The 20,100-nt window shown below is 57.4% G+C and overlaps 1 protein-coding gene across 13 annotated transcripts in view; it reads left to right on the plus strand.

The window, feature by feature from the left end:
• LINGO1 (leucine rich repeat and Ig domain containing 1) overlaps positions 1–17,548 on the plus strand; it is a 213,344-nt gene extending 195,796 nt beyond the window's left edge. For 12 of the 13 annotated variants that reach the window (XM_064382833.1, XM_021668247.2, XM_021668249.2 and 9 more), the window contains one exon: positions 14,677–17,548. In XM_064382833.1, coding sequence (XP_064238903.1) covers positions 14,689–16,533 — 1,845 coding nt within the window. In that variant the 5' untranslated portion in view covers positions 14,677–14,688 and the 3' untranslated portion in view covers positions 16,534–17,548. Of the gene's footprint in view, positions 1–13,375; positions 13,949–14,676 lie in introns of those variants that run through there. The other variant, XM_012457663.3, reaches the window with a different exon arrangement.
• The last annotated feature ends 2,552 nt before the right edge of the window (positions 17,549–20,100 follow it).

Below are 20,100 nucleotides of genomic sequence, written 5' to 3' on the forward strand. Positions count from 1 at the left end.
GTTTCTTTGTAGAAAGAGTGTGAGAAGGCAGGTTCATTTCGCAATACATGTGAGGCATTCTTGATGCGGCCCTTTGTTTAGTTGTGGAGTGAATGAACGAATGAGCGAATGAATGAATGAATGAATGAATATCCCTGGGTACTGTGGGCTCAGTAGAGCTGTGCTGACAACAGTCTACTTGTGTGCGTTCCGTTTCTTCAATGTTATTTCATAGTGAAGTTGTTAAGAGTGTAGACCCGGAGCCAGTGTAGACCCTGGGCTCAAGTCTCGGCTCCACCACTGCCCAGCTCCGTGACTTTGGGCAAGTTACTTAATCTCTCTGGGCCTGTCTGTTATCCATAAAGTGAGGGTAACAGTAGCACCCACCTCAAGGGAAGACGTGACAATTAGGTGTGCTAACATAAGCAAAACGTTTAGAACAGTGCCTGGTAATGTTAGGAAGTGCTAGGTACCCTTACTAAGTGCTAGCTACTCATAGTCTACATCAGTGATACGCTCATGATCTTATCCTTGTAGGTGATAGGTGCAGAGGTTTGGTTTTATACCTGGGAAAACAGAGCCAGCGAGGTGGAGTGACTTGCTCTAAATCCCCAGCTTGCAAGTCTGGGTTCAGTCTAGAATGCCTTCTTCCTGGCCTCTGGCCTGGGGCTCTTACTCACTGACCCAGACCTAGCCTGTTAATTAATCAAGACCTTTAGTATTAGTAATCATAGTAGTAGTAATAATACTATAATGAACACTGTGGCCCTACTCCACTCAAACACCGGCAACTCAGTAATGACGTGCCTCTTCCCATGTGCTCGGTACACCCCTTCCCTTCACCTCTCTTTCAGTGACTACCTTAAATTATGTATTTAACAATCCCTTGCCTCTTTAAAATTGTACATTTAAATATATATAAGTAGTTCAGTTTTAGTTATTTTCGAACTTTATAAAAAGAGCATGAACCACATGCAGTCCTCTGGAATTTGCTTTTTTCTTCATCACATTTAAGCTTCATGTATGTTGTTGCAAATAATAGTAGATGTAGCTCATTTTCACTGATGTATAATGTTCTGCCATGTGATCATAAAAGTGTTATTTCACATTCTCCTACCAATGGACATTTAGGTCATTTCCATGTTTTGCTCTTACAAACAATGCTTCCAAGAACCTTGTCATCCCATCTCTAAGACAACGTGCAGTGTCTCCGGGGCACACAGCTAGGAGCGGAATTGCTGGCCTGTAGGGCATGTTTGCATTCGGCCTTACTAGGATATTTGCCAAAGTGTTTTCCAAATTGGTTAGACCAGTTCGTCGTCCCCCCAGCAGGAGATGATGAGTGGTCCCATTGCACCCGTCCTGATCAACACTTGGTATTGTCAGGGGCCTTGACTTTTACTGATTGAATGAATGTAAGATGGTATTTCATGGTGGCCTTGATTTGCATTTCTGGAATTCGGGGTTTCTGGTGCATGAAATGGGGGTTGAGATGGGCAGCAGCCAGTGTGAACTGGGTGCTCACTAAGCAGTCATCCCATGAGCACCTGTTCCCCCAGTTGTGGGGATGCTGCCCTACCATCCTTGAAGTCTAGGATGGATACGAGCAATCAGGGAGGACTCTATAAGCAAGTGGGATGAAGGAGGAGCAAGAGGGGCTTAAGTCCCTGTGTGTTTAGTGCAAACAAACAACAGCAAATTCCAGGAACCCCAGAGGCTTTGTGTTCACCCCAGGATGGGAAGGGCGTGGTCCTAGCTTAGGAGGTGGAGGGAGCCTGCGTTTCATTATTTTAGCATCCCCCACCTCCTGCACAGCCCCAGATGGGACAAATGTGTGCTTGCTCCTCCTCCGTTCTCACTTCCATGGGGAGTCCTCTCTGACGGCTCTTGCTCATGGATCGAATGAGCAGTGGCTGAGCAAGGTGACTCCAGGGCCTTGCAGGGCCCCCACCCGTGAGGCCCTCCAGACCCCTGCTGGCCCAGAGGGGCTGAGAAGCCGCGTGCTGGCAGGCTAATTTGGAGCAGCTCCCTCTGCCAGCCTGGTGCACCACCGATTGATTCCACGCTGCCTTTCCCGCCTGGGCCTGGGCCCCCGGAGCTGGCGGAATAATTATGCCTATTTCATGTGACACCCAAATTGATTGCCGCCAGGGTGACATTACCAGGGCATTGTTCCTCGTCTCCAACCTCTTATTACATGTTATTAGGGTGTGTGGTGTGTGTGTTTTTCTATTTTTTCCCGTTTCGGGGAATTAATCTCTCTCTGCCACCTCCTCTGCTTCCTTCTGCGGAGAACCTGCTCTCGGCTCTGGGAGGGGGCGGGGGCCTGGCCAGCCTGCTTCTTCTGCCTGACCCAGTGCAGGGCTGCAGATGCAGGCGGTTGCAGGGGAGCTGGCCATCTCAAGTCCCTTTACTTAGGTGCAACACGGGGGCATCTCAGAGCTGAGAGGGGCTACTGAGGTGTAGCTCCCAGCAGAGGAGACCTCCTGCAGTCGCCTTGATCCATGGCCTCAGCTTGCATGCCTCCCGCGACGGGCTGCTCACTTACTCCTCAGGCAGCTCTTCTGTCTTGAGCCATCTAATCCAATGTCCCTCTAACGTCCCATCGGGTTCCCCACAGGGGCTGAACAGCCTCCCCTGGGAGCTCACTCATGGGTATTGGCTCCACTCTCCAGGCCTGCAGTGGACCTTTGCAGCCTCTGCCTTGATACGCTCCTTAGAGATCCGCAGAGGTGCCCGTTCTCCCCCAAGTCTGGGCTTCTTATGAACGGACAGCTGGGTGGTGGCATCGTTGTGCCTGAACAGGACACACCTCCTGTATGTGCCTGGCCGGAGCCTCCATCACCTCCTGGGTTCTGGGCTCTGTTTACCAGGTTAGTAAAATGGACTCTGGCAATGGCATGGCCAGGATTCATTTGAGCAGAGAGGGCTTTGAACCGCCAGGGCTGGGAGGGAGGCAAGTGGTTTTTTGCAGTCTGCCTGTCCGTGTTACACAGAACTGACTGGACCTTGGTTATTTTTCAATCCTTTCCCCTTTTGAGGGAGAATCACCCAAACTCTCACCTGTCCCTGACTCAGCCCCGCCACGGGGTGGCCGTGTGACCCTTGCATGGTGTGGGGGAGAGAAAGTGGCGGTGGTTGGGAGGCTGGAGTCCTTCCGAGGCCCTAGCCCAGAGAGAGATGCTGTGGGGCCTTGGGCAAGTCCCTGATGCTCCTGGGCCTCAGTTTCTTCATCCGTGTGAGGGTCTCGAAGAGTGTTATGTCTTTGGAGCCAGACAGGTGCAGGACTTCAGGGAGGTGAACCAACGGCTCAGAGCAGTGAAGCGGGTGTGTAACGTGGTGAGGGTTGGTAGGGTCATTCAGCAAAGCACTTAGTATGCGTGCTGCATATAAACGTCTCTTCCCTTCCCTTCCCTCTCCCTGCACTCTCCGCCCCAGCAGTGAGGGCGGTGTGAAGTCTGCCGTCCTGCTTCCCAGTGAGGAATTTGTGGTCCCCGGAGGTAAAGTCACTTGCCCAAGATTACACAGCTCAGCAGGCCCTTGCACCAGAGTCAGAGGAGGCAGTAGAGGAGTGGGCGGGACCGCCCGGGGTCTGCCTGCCTCAGGCCCAGGCCCAGCTCTGCCACTCATCACTGTGGGACTTTGGGCGAGGTGCATCACCTCTCGGCGCCTCAGTTCTCTAATCCATGAAATGGGGATCATACCAGCCTCTTAGGAGACCAAACAGCTTCATGCCTGCGCATAGCCAGTGCTATGTTAGTGTTAGCTTTTTACAAAAAGGCACCATAGGGGAGTGATGAAGAGTATGGGCTCTGGAGCCAATGCGCTGGGGCTCAAACCGTGAACGCTGACCTGAGCAAGCTATAGAGCACCTTTATGCTCTACGTTTTCCTTCTGCAAAATTGGGACCATGGCAGCACTTACCTCAATGGGTCAGTGCGGGATTCAGTGAGTTTTTATATGTGAAGTGCCTGAAATCATGCCTGGCACGCCAAAGGCCACCCCTGATGGTTTTACCAATCATCATTCTCATCGCCATTCTGTCTAGCTCTCTCTCTAACCCCAAATCCCACGCTAACCCCGCCACACGTCTCAGCCTCTCGCTGCCAGCCGGCGGTCTGTGAGGCTGTGACACCCCCACCCCGAGCACAAAGCCTCTGGCTCTCCCAGGTGGGGGCTGGCTGGTGTCCAGGCCTGAGCTGTCCCCAGGTAGAGAGGCCCTGAGGGCCGGGGCTGCAGAGAGGGGTCCCCTGGGATCCCCAGGAAGGTGTGAGAGGACGACTGGGGATAAGGCAAGCATGTTCCAAGGGGCCACTGGCCTGGGCAGGGGATGGCGCTGGGTACCGTGAGGGGCACCTTCCTGTCCCCAAGAGCCTGGGCTGGCATCTCAAGACATGAAAAGGGGGATATGGGGTATAGGACTGGGTTGTCCTTGGGCCCCGTCAGGTCACCACGAATAGGCACCTGCCTGCCTCACCTCAGCTCTAGGACAGCTCCCATCCGAGTGGGGGTACTGTCCGCTTGGGGGGCCCAGCATGGGCAACCTGTGCCAGGGGCAGGAAGGGCACAGAGTGGTCCAGGACTGCCCCGAGGTCACACAGCAGGGCAGGGTGCACTGGCTGGAGCCCAGGCCTCAGCCTTTTGCTCACCCAGAATGGGCTCCTGTGTTCCCTGCCCGCCTCCCACTCCTCTCCACCAAAGCCGCCACTCTTGGAGGGCAGAGCCTATATATAGAAGCCGTTAAACACTAAGATGCTGCGACAATTAAAATTCATAATTTATCCCACAAATGGCCTGGGGCTGCACGCTGGCCGGAAGGCTGGCGGCTCTCGAGATGGCTGTGCCCTGGTGAGGTGGGCAGGGGCATTCCTCCCTTCAGTGCAGAGCGGCTGAGTGCTGGCCCAGGGTGACCCGGGAGTCCAGGACAGGCAGGCAGACAGCCACACCATGCCCAGTCGGCACTTCCAGCAGGCGCTCAGGCCAGTGAGCACATGTGGGAGATGGTGGAGCTTCCCAGGGTGCACCTGAGTGATGGGGCTGGGGACCCCCAGCACCCAGGAGTGGGGGAGAAGGGGCAGCCAGCACACACACACACCCCACACACACACAGACACATCACACAGGCACATCACACAGACACACACACACAGAGGCCACACACACACACCACACACACACAGACACATCACACACACACAAAGGCCATACACACCCCCCACACACACACGCAGACATACACAGAGACCACTCACACACACAGACACACAGAGGCCACTCACGCAGACACACCACACACACACAGGCCACTCACACGCACCATGCTCACACACACACACACAGGTACTCACACAGACACACCACACTCACACAGGCCACTCACACACACACTGTGCTCACACACACACACGGGTACTCACACAGACACCACACTCACACAGGCCACTCACACACACACCACGCTCACACAGACACAGGCCACTCATACAGACACAGACACACACCACACACACAGGCCACACACACACACAGGCCACTCACAGACACACACACACAGGCTACTCACACACACATAGACACATACCATACACACACACATAGACACGTCACACACACCCAGAGGCCACTCACACAGACAGACACACACCATACACACACAGACACATCACACACAGGCCACTCACACAGACACAGACACACACACACATATACAGAAGCCATTCACACACAAACACACACCACACACCACACTCACACACATACACAGAAGCCATTCACACACACACACTGCACACCACACACACACACAGACACAGAGGCCGCTCACACACAGACACACCACACACACACACAGAGACACAGAGGCCACTCACACATAGACACACACCACACACACAGGCCACTCACACACAGACATAGACACACACCAATACACACACACACAGACACATCACACACACAGAGCCACTCACAGACACAACACACACACACACCACTCGCACACACACCATACACACAGACACAGGCCACTCACACACAGACAGACACACACCATACACACACACACAGAGACCACTCACACAGACACAGACACACCATACACACACACAGACATATCACACACACACAGAGCCACTCACAGACACACACCACACACACAGAGGCCACTCACACACAGACACACACCACACACACACAGGCCACTCACACACCATACACACACACACAAACACATCACATACACACAGAGTCACTCACACAGACACACACCACACGCACACACAGACACATCACACACACACACAGGCCACTCACAGACACACAGCATACACACACACACATCACACACACACACAGAGGCCACTCCTCACAGACACACACCACACTCACACATACATACAGGCAACTCACACACAGAGGCCACTCACACACATATACCCCACACACACTACACACAGAGGCCACTCACACAGACACCACACTTACACACAGAGGCCATTCATACAGACACTCCACACACACACACACAGGCCACTCACAAAGACACACACCACACACACACAGAGGCCATTCACACAGACACACCACACACAGAGGCCACTCACAGACACCACACTTACACACACAGAGGCCACTCACACAAACACACACCATACACACACAGAGACCACTCACACACAGGCACACCACACACACACAGGCCGCTTACACACAGAGGCCACTCACACAGATAGCACTCACACACTTACACACACATGCCACTCAGACACCACACACACACACACAGGCCACTCACACAGACACCATCCACACACACAAGCCACTCACACAGACACCACTCACACACACACACAGGCCACTCACACAGACACCAATCACACACACACACAGGCCACACAGACACCACACACACACAAGCCACTCACACAGACCACACAAGCCACTCACACACACACACAAGCCACTCACACAGACACCACACACACACACACAAGCCACCCACACAGACACCACTCACACACACAGGCCACTCACACAGACACCACTCACACACACACACAGGCCACTCACACAGACACCACACATACACACAGGCCACTCACACAGACACCACTCACACACACACAGGCCACTCACACAGACACCACACACACAAGCCACTCACACAGACAGCACTCACACACACACACAGGCCACCCACACAGACACCACTCACACACACACACAGGCCACTCACACAGACACCACTCACACACACACACAGGCCACTCACACAGACACCACACATACACACACACAGGCCACTCACACAGACACCACACATACACACATGCCACTCACACACCACACACACACACATAGAGGCCACTCACCCACGCCACTCACACACATACACACTCACACACAGACACTCCGGGGGCCCACAGCTCTTTGCTAGAACCAAAAACAAGAGGAAAATAATTATGCACGACAAAGGACATGACCTCACTGTTCTTCCAAGTTGATTTTTCTGTCCCCGTGGAGGGTGGCTGAGGAGGAGGGGAGGGGGAGGCTGGCGGGGGTGAGGCGGACCAGCCCTGGAGGAGGCGTGGGACACCTGCGTCACAGTCCACCCGCGGGAGCTCAGCCTGGGCGCAGGACTGCGACTCTCAGGGTCCGTGCCCAGCCTCACCCCCTCCCCACGGGCCAGGAGGCAGCGCCCCAGATGAGACAGGCCAGTGACGGAATTGCCTCCCCATTCGCATCTCCTCCCTTCTGCCATTATCAGCCATTCACAGCTCAGCGGGATCAGCCCTGGAAACCCAGAATGGAGCTTCTGTCCACGGAGTCCAGGGACTGCGGCAGGGTTTGGGCCAGGAGAGAAGCCATCGGGAGTCCCAGGATGCTCTCAGGTGGACCAGGCCGCAGTCCCTGCCTCCCGCACACCTTCGCTGTCACTCTTCCCATTGTGCAAAACGCCCTCCCCGGCATCGTCCTTGGCCTGTGGAAAATGTATTTCAGTCTGAGCTCACACAGCACCTCCCTCTCCTCCGGGAAGCCTTCCTTCATTGAGAGCTAGGTGAGGAGTTGGAGGCCAGATGGCGAGTCCTGCCCCTCACAGCAGTCGTCCGGCGTGCTCTCTCTGCCCCTGTGAGGTGCGCGCGTCCGCAGGCTGGGCCTGGGAGCGTGGATCTCTATCAGGCCCAGCCCCACTTTGGAGGCTCTCAGTCTGGGGGCCGCAGGAGCGGAGCTGGGAGAAGCCCAGCAGCAGTGGGGGGCAGAGGGTGGCCGGAGATCCAGAGGGGACCCACCAGAGGCTGTCCCTTCTCCCCAGGCTAGAGGAGAGCCACTGGGGAGACCCTCAGCTGCTTCTCAAGGCCAAGTACAAGGCCTCTAGGCATGGGGCATGGACAGTCGGCCGCTGCAACAGAAGGAAAGCGCTGGCAGGGTGACCGTCACAGGCCCCTCTGGATGGGCCTCACGGCACCCCCACTCCTGACCACTAGGTCCCCGTCATCTCTGAGCAGGCGCAGTTCCCTCTAACACACTTTATCAGTTCCTGAAATGGATCCACAAACCGAAGCTGAAGCAAAGGGACCTCGGCAGGCAGGGACTTGGGGAGAGGACAAGTCACAAGGAGCCCGGGCCGGGCCTTGCTTCTCTTCCTCGATGATCCTGCGTGAGTCCTTGGCCTTTCTGAGTCTCCCCCACCTGGATGTGGAAGTGCTCAGACTCACCTGTGGAGTGGGGGGACTGGGACAGGGGTCGTGCCGCAAGCTCTGGCCCCCTGTCTCTCCCTTCCTGGCCCATCTTTCTCCTGCCTTGCCGCTCCCCTCCCTACTTTCTCTGCCTGTCTCTTCCCCTCCTCGCCACCCCCACCCACCACGTGTCTCCAGGGGTCTCTCGTTTTCTGTCTCTTCTCCTGCTCTCCCCATCCTTCCTTGGCAGTGGAGCTGGCAGAGCCCTGGGCAGACTTCCTGAACTGCCCCAGCCCCTTCCCAGGCCTGCCGTCCTCCTCGCTCCATCCATCCTGCCGCCCACTCAGTCCCAGGCGCGGCAGGCATCAAGGCAACATGAGGACCACACACGCGCACGTCATTTCCCCGTGAGGCCCTGCCCTGGCCACACAGCCAGGCTGAGCACCCAAAGGACGCTGGGCCGCAGCCTTTGTGGGGCAGACGCGCCATGCAGATCACATGCCTGTGTGTGCAGGGGTCCCTGCGGTCCCCGAGGAACGCTGAGTGGGAGCACCATGAAATACTGAGACCATAAACCTAAAATAACTAAATTTGCCATCCTGTGCTTCAGCCAACCCCAAATTAGGTGAGATTCAAGCCCAGGCGGCAGCAGCAGGCACAGGAGAAGAGCGTGGTGGGAAAGCCCTGAGCGCACGTGGTGCGTGTAACACACCGTCTTCTGGAAGATGGGGAAAGACTTCTGTTGGGTTTGGGGGCAGATGCCTGGGTGTAGCTCTCTGAGGACTAGGGCCTTCCCTCAGCCCTGGGGCCTCACCCTGGCACCACCCTGACAGGGCAGCCCTCCCCTGGCCCGGCCTACAGAGTCTAAGCCCCGTTGCACACCAGGCAGCTCTTGGGGCAAGCAGCCCAGCTAGGAGACACAGATCTCTGCGCCTGTGAGCTTTGTGACCCAGGACCCGGGCAAGCAAACTCCCCTTTCAGAGCCTCTGTTTCCTCATCTGTAAAATGGGTAAGAAAAGTCTCTTCTGAATATAGCGTTTCTGAGACAACGTGTATAAAGCCCCAAACGTCAGCTGGGCGCCGTGGCTCATGCCTGTAATCCCAGCACTTCGGGAGGCCAAGGCCGGTGGATCACTTGATGTCAGGAGTTCGTGACTAGCCTGGCCAAGATGGTGAAACCCCATCTCTACTAATAATACAAAAATTAGCTTGGTGTGGTGGTGGACACCTATAATCACAACTACTCAGAAGGCTGAGGCTAGAGAATTGCTTGAACCCGGGAGGTGGAGGATGCAGTGAGCCAAGGTTGTGCCACTGCACTCCAGCCTGGGCAACACAGCGAGACTCCGTCTTAAAAAAAAAGAAGAAAAGAAAAGAAAAGCCTCAGGCTTGGCTGATAGCAGGAGCTGTCCAAGTCTTAGTCCCTCCCATTTTCTAAAGGTGTCTGGTGGATGTTTCTGTAGAGGATTTGTGGGAGAGTCATGCCCGCCCCCATGGGCCTCCAGATGCTGCCTATGGCACAGAGTGAGTCCTAGCTCCCTCAGTGTTCTCTGAACCTGTCCACAGGTGATCCCACGCCACTTCCATCTCCCCTAATTACTCTCCTCCATCCTGAGCCCCTGGGGGCACACCCTGAATGTGATGCCCCAGGGAAGGAAGCTGGCCATCCTGAGCCTTCCCCTCAAAGAGGCTTTTCCAGCCCCAGTGAAACTGCAGCTTGGGGCATGAACATCCCATTCCCCTCTACCCTTTAACAAGGTTTGGGGATGTTGACCTTCCAGCTGGAAAAAGGCTAGTTTCTGGTGGCAGCACCCACAGGGACCCTGGAGTGGAGCCCTTAATGTGCAGTGCGGGAGACACGCCAGAGAGGGCAGGCATGGCTGAGGTCACACAGCAGGCTGGCCACAGAAAGCCTCACGTGTCAGGGAGCATTGCCTGAGCCAGGCTGTACCTGCCCCGTGGCATGAAGGAGGGTGTGGCCGGTGGCCAGCCGCCTATCCCTCCCACTATGGGCAGCTCAGAGCCTGGGGCCTGCCCACTGCCCTGAGCCAGGGAGGGACTGGCTGCTGGGGGTCTGTGTGCGGTGCTGCAGGCACAGCTGCTGCCTGCCTACCTGCCTGCCTTTGGTACTTCCTTTGTATTTATTGGTCTGATTTTTAAACTCTTACCCTTGTAGGAAGCCCTTCGGGGGGCAAGGATCCAAAATAAAACACTGATTAAAATGCATAAAATACCTCTTCTTGACAGTTGCAGGAGTAGCCGGCAGCATGAGCAGTGCCAGGATGGCAGGAGCGGCACGTTGCCCACTCAGCAGTTTGGGTGACCCCCCATACATGACTCTGCCAGCATCCTTAGATGACAGGGACCCCATAGGGGTGGGGGACCAGGAGACCTGGCCTAGCGGGCTGTGTCTTTGCTGTGCCAGCTCGGGCAGGCATCCTAGCCTCTCTCAAGCTTCAGCTTCTCCACCTTTAGGGCAGCCGTATGTAAGAGGCATGGGGTAAGGCGTCTCAGAACCCGTGTGTTCCCAGAGCTCCACAGAGCATGGCCCCTGGCCCATGGGGCTACTGCCAGACCTGGGGGTGGCAGCTGTACAAGGCAAGGCTGACCAGCTTTTCTGCCAATGTATTTCTCTTTTATTTGTTGATTGATTGATTGCTTTTAGAGATGGAGAGTCTTGCTCTGTTACCCAGGCTGGAATGCAGTGGTACAATCATGGTTCACTGTAGCCTCAAACTCCTGGGCTCAAGGGATTCTCCCACCTCAGCCTCCCTGAGTATTTGGGATTATAGGCATGTGCCACCATGCCTGGCTAACTTTCATATTTTTATGGGGGACAGGCATCTCACCATGTTGCCCAGCCGGGTCTCGAGCTCCCGGCTTCAAGTGATCCTCCTGCCTCCACCTCCTGAGTAGCTGGGATTACAGTGTGATAACAGTGGGATTGCAGCACCACTATGCCCGGCTTCCAGCATACTCCAGTTCTTCGGGTGTCTTCATTGCTCAGCGGGCCTGATCGAGGGTTAGCCCCATCAGAAAGGCGTCCATCCCTGCAAAAACTCACTCGCGCACGTGTTTCCTTTCAGAGAACACCCACTGGGGTCTGTTCTGTGCCACACCTCACTCTGAGCGACAGACACTCTCTGCCCTTGGGCACCTCACTCTCTGGCAGGTGAGACACACGCACCCATGACTGAACCAGGATTAAACATACATTCGTGATGCTGAGGCTTTAGAGCGCATTTCCCTCTTTGCTCAAGGTCACTAGGAAGCTCTCACCTTTAGTCATTAGGCAGAACTTGGTGGCATTCTTTCCTGACTGGCTTCTTTTTTTTATCTTTTTATGGTCTTGTAGCATAATTTTTCTGCCAGTTGGTTCAAATCACTTTGAGAATGAGGTGTGCTGTATACCAATTACATAAAATCACTGCTAATAAGAATAACGTGGCTACGGTGTTGGGGGCAAGAGGTGATATCTGTCTGAGTAGGTCAAGGATGGCTTCCAGGAGGAGGCAGCCTTTGGGGTGGAAGGTTACAAAGGCTGCTGGGACAGGAGTCTGGGACAGTTTTCCAGAAGAAGATGACTTAGAGGCAGGAATGTGCAGGACAAAGTGGGGAGGCCCTGGTGGCTTTGCTCGGGGACTGGTGGGAAAGGAGGTGAGTGGGCAGGTTGAGACCAGGTGGCATGGGCTTCCTGCGTGCCAGATTCGCGTCTGTATGAGGGGATCACCGGCACCTCGGGGTGGCCCATGTCCTCACTAGCCCCTTCATTCCCCAGCCTTCTCTCCAGCAGCTCCCACCACCCGCCAGCCTGGCCCTGAGCTGGATGCTGAAAGTCCTATTTACCTCTCGAGGTCCCCAGCCTCACACCCGCACCAGCCCCAGCTGCCAGCCCAATTACTTATTGATCGCTTGTCAGGATGTTTGCTTTTCTGGTGGGTCACTGGAGCGTGTGTGACCGTGGAAAATAGCCTGGTGGCGGGGGGGTGGAGGCTGACTACAGAAGGGCCTGGAGAGAGAGGATGAGAGGGGCTGAGGGGAGGGTCAGGGTGGACAAAGCCCTTGGGGATAACAAAACCCTTGCAGATTCCATAACATGTCAGTGACACCCTGAGTCCTCTGCTTAACCAGTCACTTAGTCAATCAGCAACCACCAAGCTCCTGTCAGTCCTGGGAGACTGGTGGAGCATTTGCAGGTGTGTGACTTTATGGACAGGCCAGAGCTCCCGCCCCAGAACTGCTCCCTCTACTGGCTGGGTATCCTTAGACACAACCTCTCTGAGTTTCAAGTTGCCTTAATGGCTGATGCATGGATGACAAGGATGGATGGCCCGTGGCCTTGAAAGCAGGGGCTATGTGAGGTGTGGGGAGGGGTGGGAGAAGGGCCTGAGCTAGGGCGGAAAGGTGGGACATCCAATCTGGGCCTCCCCTTCCTGCAGCGAGCCCTGTTCGGGCCATGAGTGCAGGGTGTGGACACGGCGGCAAACCCCGGGGCACTGGAGGCTGGAGTGGAGGAGCAGGGATGGGGCTTTACCCCACCAGCAGCGAGGTGGCTGCAGCTTGGCCCCCAGAGGCCATCTGACCCACCCCTGGAGTTTGGAGGCAGCCACTCCTAGGGTCTGACTTACCCTCCCCCCACCCCCCACTCACCCTGTTTCCCATGGGGGTGGATGGAGAGAGAGGAGGGAAGGAGGAGATGTGAGGCAGTTTGGGGCAGAAGTGGGGACAAGTGGCATCTAAACAGGGGGTGGGAGAGGTTCATGGAGGCTCCCACATGCCCTTGCTCATTCCAGCTGCAGCCTATACGCAAGTGGACCCTGCTCCTGGCAGTTCCTCTCTTCACCACCTCCCAAGCCCTGCATGGCTTCAGGGCCCGGCTTGTTCAAGCTGCCACGGGGACACACTCCTCCAGGGTTGCCTGGCCGTCCTGGCCTGTGGGAATCTGCGCCTTCCTCAGACTAGCAGCTGTGCAGAACCCTGGTGCTAGGAAGCAGGTGGTGGGAGCCCTGGGAGACAGACAGGTGAAGGCTGGAGGGTCTCGTAAGGGGAGCACACTCTTAATTGGGTATCAGAAAACACTTCATAGAGCAGTGGACTTAAATTAGGCCTTGAGGATGGGATTTCAACAGCCAGGGAAGGGGCATTGCCAGAGCAGAGAACCACAGGAGCCAAGACCAGGAGGCAGGAAAAGACATTCTCCAGGCCCTGGGCTCAGAAGCCTGAGCTGGGTCACCAATGGGACCCAGAGGAAGTGGAGAGTCACAGATCCCACCGAGTCCAGGCTGCATTTGCAGGTGCAGTGGGACAGGGGAGGGCGGCTTCAGGGCTGGGCTTTCCGGATGAGGGTGTCCTCCAGCAGTCCAGGAACCCCGTGGGGGCAGACCGTGGACAGTGACTGTGTCATTGGTTTACTGCAGACCCAGCCACAGAGCTGATGGGGAGAGGGCATGGCATCTGCACCCAGGGAGGCTCAGGGCCCAGGGCTGAGCCAGTGGGACCCCCGGCAGCCTCAGAAGCCCTGGCCATGCATGCTGGGGGCTAGCCACACTCGGCTGCTCGGCTCAGGCTTCTCAGGGCTGTTCCCTAGAGGCCTCAGCCCTTGAGCCCCTTGATCCCACTGTGAGCCCAGGGCCTCGGCAGGTCTGGTTTTATCCCTGATGAGCACCAAGGGAGCTGTGACCCAGGGCAGGGCGTGTGCCTGGAGTCCACTTGTGACATGTAAAGGAGGTGGCACCAGTGCCAGGCTCTCTGAGGTGACCCGCCCCTTCCCTGAGCCCCTCCATCCCAAGGATGCTGGGAGGGTCCTCTGGGAAGACTCCGGACAAAGTAAGAGGCAAAGAGGAGGCAGCATGAGGATGCCAGAGGCCCTCCGGCCTGGGCATCTGGACCCTGGACCCTGCCTCTCTGTCTGCGTCAGGGTCTCCATGACAGGGCAGGAGGGGACCCAGGCGGCGTGGGGTGGGGTCCAGTCACACACTGCCCCTAACCGCCACCTCTGTCCTGTGCTTGCTCCCGGCTGCAGGTGAGCGAGAGGATGCTGGCGGGGGGTGCGAGGAGCATGCCCAGCCCCCTCCTGGCCTGCTGGCAGCCCATCCTCCTGCTGGTGCTGGGCTCGGTGCTGTCAGGCTCGGCCACGGGCTGCCCGCCCCGCTGCGAGTGCTCTGCCCAGGACCGCGCCGTGCTGTGCCACCGCAAGCGCTTTGTGGCAGTGCCTGAGGGCATCCCCACCGAGACTCGCCTGCTAGACCTGGGGAAGAACCGCATCAAAACGCTCAACCAGGACGAGTTCGCCAGCTTCCCGCACCTGGAGGAGCTGGAGCTCAACGAGAACGTCGTGAGCGCCGTGGAGCCCGGCGCCTTCAATAACCTCTTCAACCTCCGGACGCTGGGTCTCCGCAGCAACCGCCTGAAGCTCATCCCGCTGGGCGTCTTCACCGGCCTCAGCAACCTGACCAAGCTGGACATCAGCGAGAACAAGATCGTCATCCTGCTGGACTACATGTTCCAGGACCTGTACAACCTCAAGTCGCTGGAGGTCGGCGACAATGACCTCGTCTACATCTCCCACCGCGCCTTCAGCGGCCTCAACAGCCTGGAGCAGCTGACGCTGGAGAAGTGCAACCTGACCTCCATCCCCACCGAGGCGCTGTCCCACCTGCACGGCCTCATCGTCCTGAGGCTCCGGCACCTCAACATCAACGCCATCCGGGACTACTCCTTCAAGAGGCTGTACCGACTCAAGGTCTTGGAGATCTCCCACTGGCCCTACTTGGACACCATGACACCCAACTGCCTCTACGGCCTCAACCTGACGTCCCTGTCCATCACACACTGCAACCTGACCGCCGTGCCCTACCTGGCCGTCCGCCACCTGGTCTATCTCCGCTTCCTCAACCTCTCCTACAACCCCATCAGCACCATCGAGGGCTCCATGTTGCACGAGCTGCTCCGGCTGCAGGAGATCCAGCTGGTGGGCGGGCAGCTGGCCCTGGTGGAGCCCTACGCCTTCCGCGGCCTCAACTACCTGCGCGTGCTCAACGTGTCTGGCAACCAGCTGACCACGCTGGAGGAGTCGGTCTTCCACTCGGTGGGCAACCTGGAGACGCTCATCCTGGACTCCAACCCGCTGGCCTGCGACTGCCGGCTCCTGTGGGTGTTCCGGCGCCGCTGGCGGCTCAACTTCAACCGGCAGCAGCCCACCTGCGCCACGCCCGAGTTCGTCCAGGGCAAGGAGTTCAAGGACTTCCCCGATGTGCTGCTGCCCAACTACTTCACCTGCCGCCGCGCCCGCATCCGGGACCGCAAGGCGCAGCAGGTGTTTGTGGACGAGGGCCACACGGTGCAGTTCGTGTGCCGCGCCGACGGCGACCCGCCGCCCGCCATCCTCTGGCTCTCGCCCCGAAAGCACCTGGTCTCAGCCAAGAGCAACGGGCGGCTCACGGTCTTCCCCGACGGCACGCTGGAGGTGCGCTACGCCCAGGTGCAGGACAACGGCACGTACCTGTGCATCGCCGCCAACGCGGGCGGAAACGACTCCATGCCCGCCCACCTGCATGTGCGCAGCTACTCGCCCGACTGGCCCCATCAGCCCAACAAGACCTTCGCCTTCATCTCCAACCAGCCGGGCGAGGGAGAGGCCAACAGCACCCGCGCCACCGTGCCTTTCCCCTTCGACATCAAGACCCTCATCATCGCCACCACCATGGGCTTCATCTCGTTCCTGGGCGTCGTCCTCTTCTGCCTGGTGCTGCTGTTTCTCTGGAGCCGGGGCAAGGGCAACACGAAGCACAACATCGAGATCGAGTACGTGCCCCGGAAGTCGGACGCGGGCATCAGCTCCGCCGACGCGCCCCGCAAGTTCAACATGAAGATGATATGAGGCCGGGGCGGGGGGCAGGGACCCCCGGGCGGCCGGGCAGGGGAAGGGGCCTGGCCGCCACCTGCTCACTCTCCAGTCCTTCCCACCTCCTCCCTACCCTTCTCCACACGTTCTCTCTCTCCCTCCCGCCTCCGTCCCCTGCTGCCCCCCGCCAGCCCTCACCACCTGCCCTCCTTCTGCCAGGACCTCAGAAACCCAGGCCTGGGGACCCCACCTGCACAGGGGCGTTGACAGACTGGAGGTGAAAGCCGACAGACCGACACACGGCAGAGTCAGTAATTCAATAAAAAAGTTACGAACTTTCTCTGTAACTTGGGTTTCAATAATTATGGATTTTTATGAAAACTTGAAATAATAAAAAGAGAAAAAAAAACTATTTCCTATAGCTAGTCGGAATGCAAACTTTTGACGTCCTGATTGCTCCAGGGCCCTCTTCCAACTCAGTTTCTTGTTTTTCTCTTCCTCCTCCTCCTCTTCTTCCTCCTTTCTCTTCTCTTCCCCTGTGGGGAGGGATCACTCAGGAAAACAGGAAAGGAGGTTCCAGCCCCACCCACCTGCCCACCCCGCCCCAGGCGCCATCGGGAGCAGGCTGTGGGAACAGGCCTGGGCCTAGCTCCGGGCTGGCTTTTTGCAGGGAGCAGGTGGAGGGGACAGGTCTGCCGATGGGGGTGGGAGCCTGCCTGCTGGGCTGCCAGGCGGCACTACTGCCAGGGGTGGGAGCCTGGCTCGGGTGTGGCTGAGACTCTGGACAGGGCTGGGGTCCTCCTGGGGGACAGCACAGTCAGTGGAGAGAGCCAGGGGCTGGAGTGGGGCCGACCCCAGCCTCCGGTCCCCGCTCTGCTGCTCACTTGCTGTGTGGCCTCAAGCAGGTCACTGGCCTCTCTGGGCCTCAGTCTCCACATCTGTACAAATGGGAACATTACCCCCTGCCCTGCCTACCTCACAGGGCTGTTGTGAGGAATTGAGATGATGTATGTGAAACACTTTGTAACCTGTAAAGCGCTGTGCACACGTGTGGGTGACTGTTCTCATTATGGTCATTATTATCTCACTGTGGGGGATGGGGCTGCTGAGGGGCCCTCCATGGGGGCAGGGTTGGGGGGCATCGGGGGGAGAGGCAGCTCCAGAGACTTCCAGAGGCTCCTCCTAGGACAGCCTCTGGGGCTGGGGCTGGCAGCACTGGCTGGAGAGGGGGATTCTAGCCCCGAAGGGGATCCTGAGGCTGTGGGCACAGAGATTCCCTCACCTCTGGTCTGGTGGTGGGTCTGACTGCCAGGCCTGACGGTAACAGCTCTGCGGGGCTCAGGGCTTAGCTCCCTGGAAGCTGGAGGCTCCCTGCAGCATTGGCCTGGACTGATGCAAGGATTGGCCCCAAACCTTCTCTGCACAGCATGCATCAAGCACCTATGTGTGCCGTTTCCCACGTAGAGTGCCCAGGCTTTGGGGCTGGGGGAGGCAGTTCTGGGGCTGCCCTTGAGGCTTCCCAGACCCAGTCATCACCCCAGTCTGGCCCTAACTTCCACCGGGCCATGCTCTCAGCCTGTCCCGAGCTGTGAGGGTTTCTGGGTTTGGGGCCGGGATCTGCTTGCGTGTGAGCAGACGAGGAGGCTCACAAAACAGCTCCTCACCCGCTCCTTCCAGCCCTGCGCATTCAAACCAAACCCAGCAGCTCCAAACTTGACCCTGGAGAGGGCCGCCCCCGAGGACGAAGTGTGAGGAGCCAGGCAGTCACCTTGTAAGTTTCCCATCGGCCATGGGCCAGTAGCTCAGCCAGCAGACCACCCCTATCTCTGCCAGGAGGGAGGGGCTTCAGGGTCAGGTAGGCCTGGTTTCTCCCCTCCAGGTTCCCTCTTTCTTTGGCAACTCCTTGGGTTCAGCCCCATAGTGGACCCTGGGTGATCCCACTGCTCATTCTTCAAGCTAGGGGAGAACTCCAGCCATGCAAGGATCGCTGGGCACAGACCCAGCTGAAACGTGGATGGGGAGCAGTAGGAAAGTCAGCCCTCAGGGCAGCAGACTTTGGGATGCAGCTCCTCCCACCAGGGTGCTTCCCAGGGCCAAGGCCCCCACCCAGACTGGCACAGCTACATGCCTAGCACCTTTGAAGCCAAGCCTCCATGGTGGGCGGAGTCAGGCATGGAGTTGGCACTCAGTCACTTATTCATTCATTCAATCTAAAGGCATCTCTGAGAGGCTGCTTAGCTCCTGGTTCCGGCTGAAGCAGTTGGTAGCCATAGCTAGCCAGCCTGCCCTCTCCCGCGTCTGTCAGCCACCACCTGACATTGTCCCTGCTTCCGGGGAGGCTCAAGCCCTCTGAACTATGACTTTATCCCCTGAGAAGAAACAGGATCCTCCCGCCGTAAGATCTTGGACTATTGGTGTGCAAAGGTTGAGGGTCCCTGGGGGCGGCCTAGACCAGTGGTTATAAGGCTGTAAGGTGTGAGGTCAGGTTCCAGCACTTACCAGCTGTTTGGCATTGTGACTGAACTCCTCTGAGCCTCAGACTTCTTGCCTGTGAAATATACAATGTTACTGGTTCTGGTCATCAGGAGGATGGAATGAAAGCGCGTGGGTTGCCCTGTGCGTCGTGCAGTGTCTACCTTTTGGTCAGTCCCCTACAACTGGCAGTGGTGACGATGATCCCACTCTTCACAGGGTGGCACACAGCCTCTAAGTGACAGGTCCGGGGCCTGCTTCCTGACTCCCAGAGCCACTGACTTCTAAAACTGGCTCAAGGCTTTTCAGAGCCCCTTCTGGGCAGGAGAACATTCTGAGCAGCACGAGGGACGGGGGAGGGGTCCTTGGGTCTGTATACAACAGGATGCCACGTGAATCTTCAAGAACTTCACAAGCCTGGCCCTCCTCCCCCCAGGAGAGACCAGCACACAGGCCCTCTATCGCCCCAGACCTGGAAACCCAGCTGGCATGTCCTCTGCAGGAGGCGGCTTATACGGGTTCTCACTAACCCCTCTGGGATGCCTCAAGTTTCTGGTAAGAGCAGGGAGGTCAAGGGGCCAGTTTACTCCTGGCTGCTGGGAGAACTCAAGAACATGAGAAAATGCCTAGGTTGTTTTCAGATGGGGCAGGATCAGTTTGGGGGAATGTGCGTGCCCAGGGCCCCTGGACTGGGTCAGCCCAAGCAGAGAGGACTGGAGATTGGGCAGATCCCAGGTGGGAAGCCAGGGGGCCTGGGTTTTAGTCCTGGTGCAGCCCCTTCCTGGCTGTGTAGCCTTCATCTGTGGAAGAGGGTCATTAACTCAATTGTTGCTGAAAGCCCTGCTGGATTTAAAGGGCATCGTCCGGGAAGCCGGGCCGGAAAGGCTGCCTTCTCCATGCCTGGACAGCCTCTGCAAGGGAGAAAGGAGGAGCAGATACTGCCTTGCCCTGGCACAGACACAGCTGGAACCTGAGCCCAGAGGGGGTTTGGAGGGCCAGAGCCTTCCTGGGCCACCCACACTGCCCCACAGCCCTGATGGCGCCGCTCTGCCTCAGACCCCATGGGGTGTTGGGGTCAGAATGTCCTGCTGCCTCGAACCCTATTGGGAGCTGGCTGCCTTGCTCACCTTT

This window comes from Aotus nancymaae, unplaced genomic scaffold (genome assembly GCF_030222135.1).
Source record: "Aotus nancymaae isolate 86718 unplaced genomic scaffold, 86718_ANA_hifiasm-v0.15.2.pri h1tg000003l, whole genome shotgun sequence".
NCBI classification, from domain to species: domain Eukaryota; kingdom Metazoa; phylum Chordata; class Mammalia; order Primates; family Aotidae; genus Aotus; species Aotus nancymaae.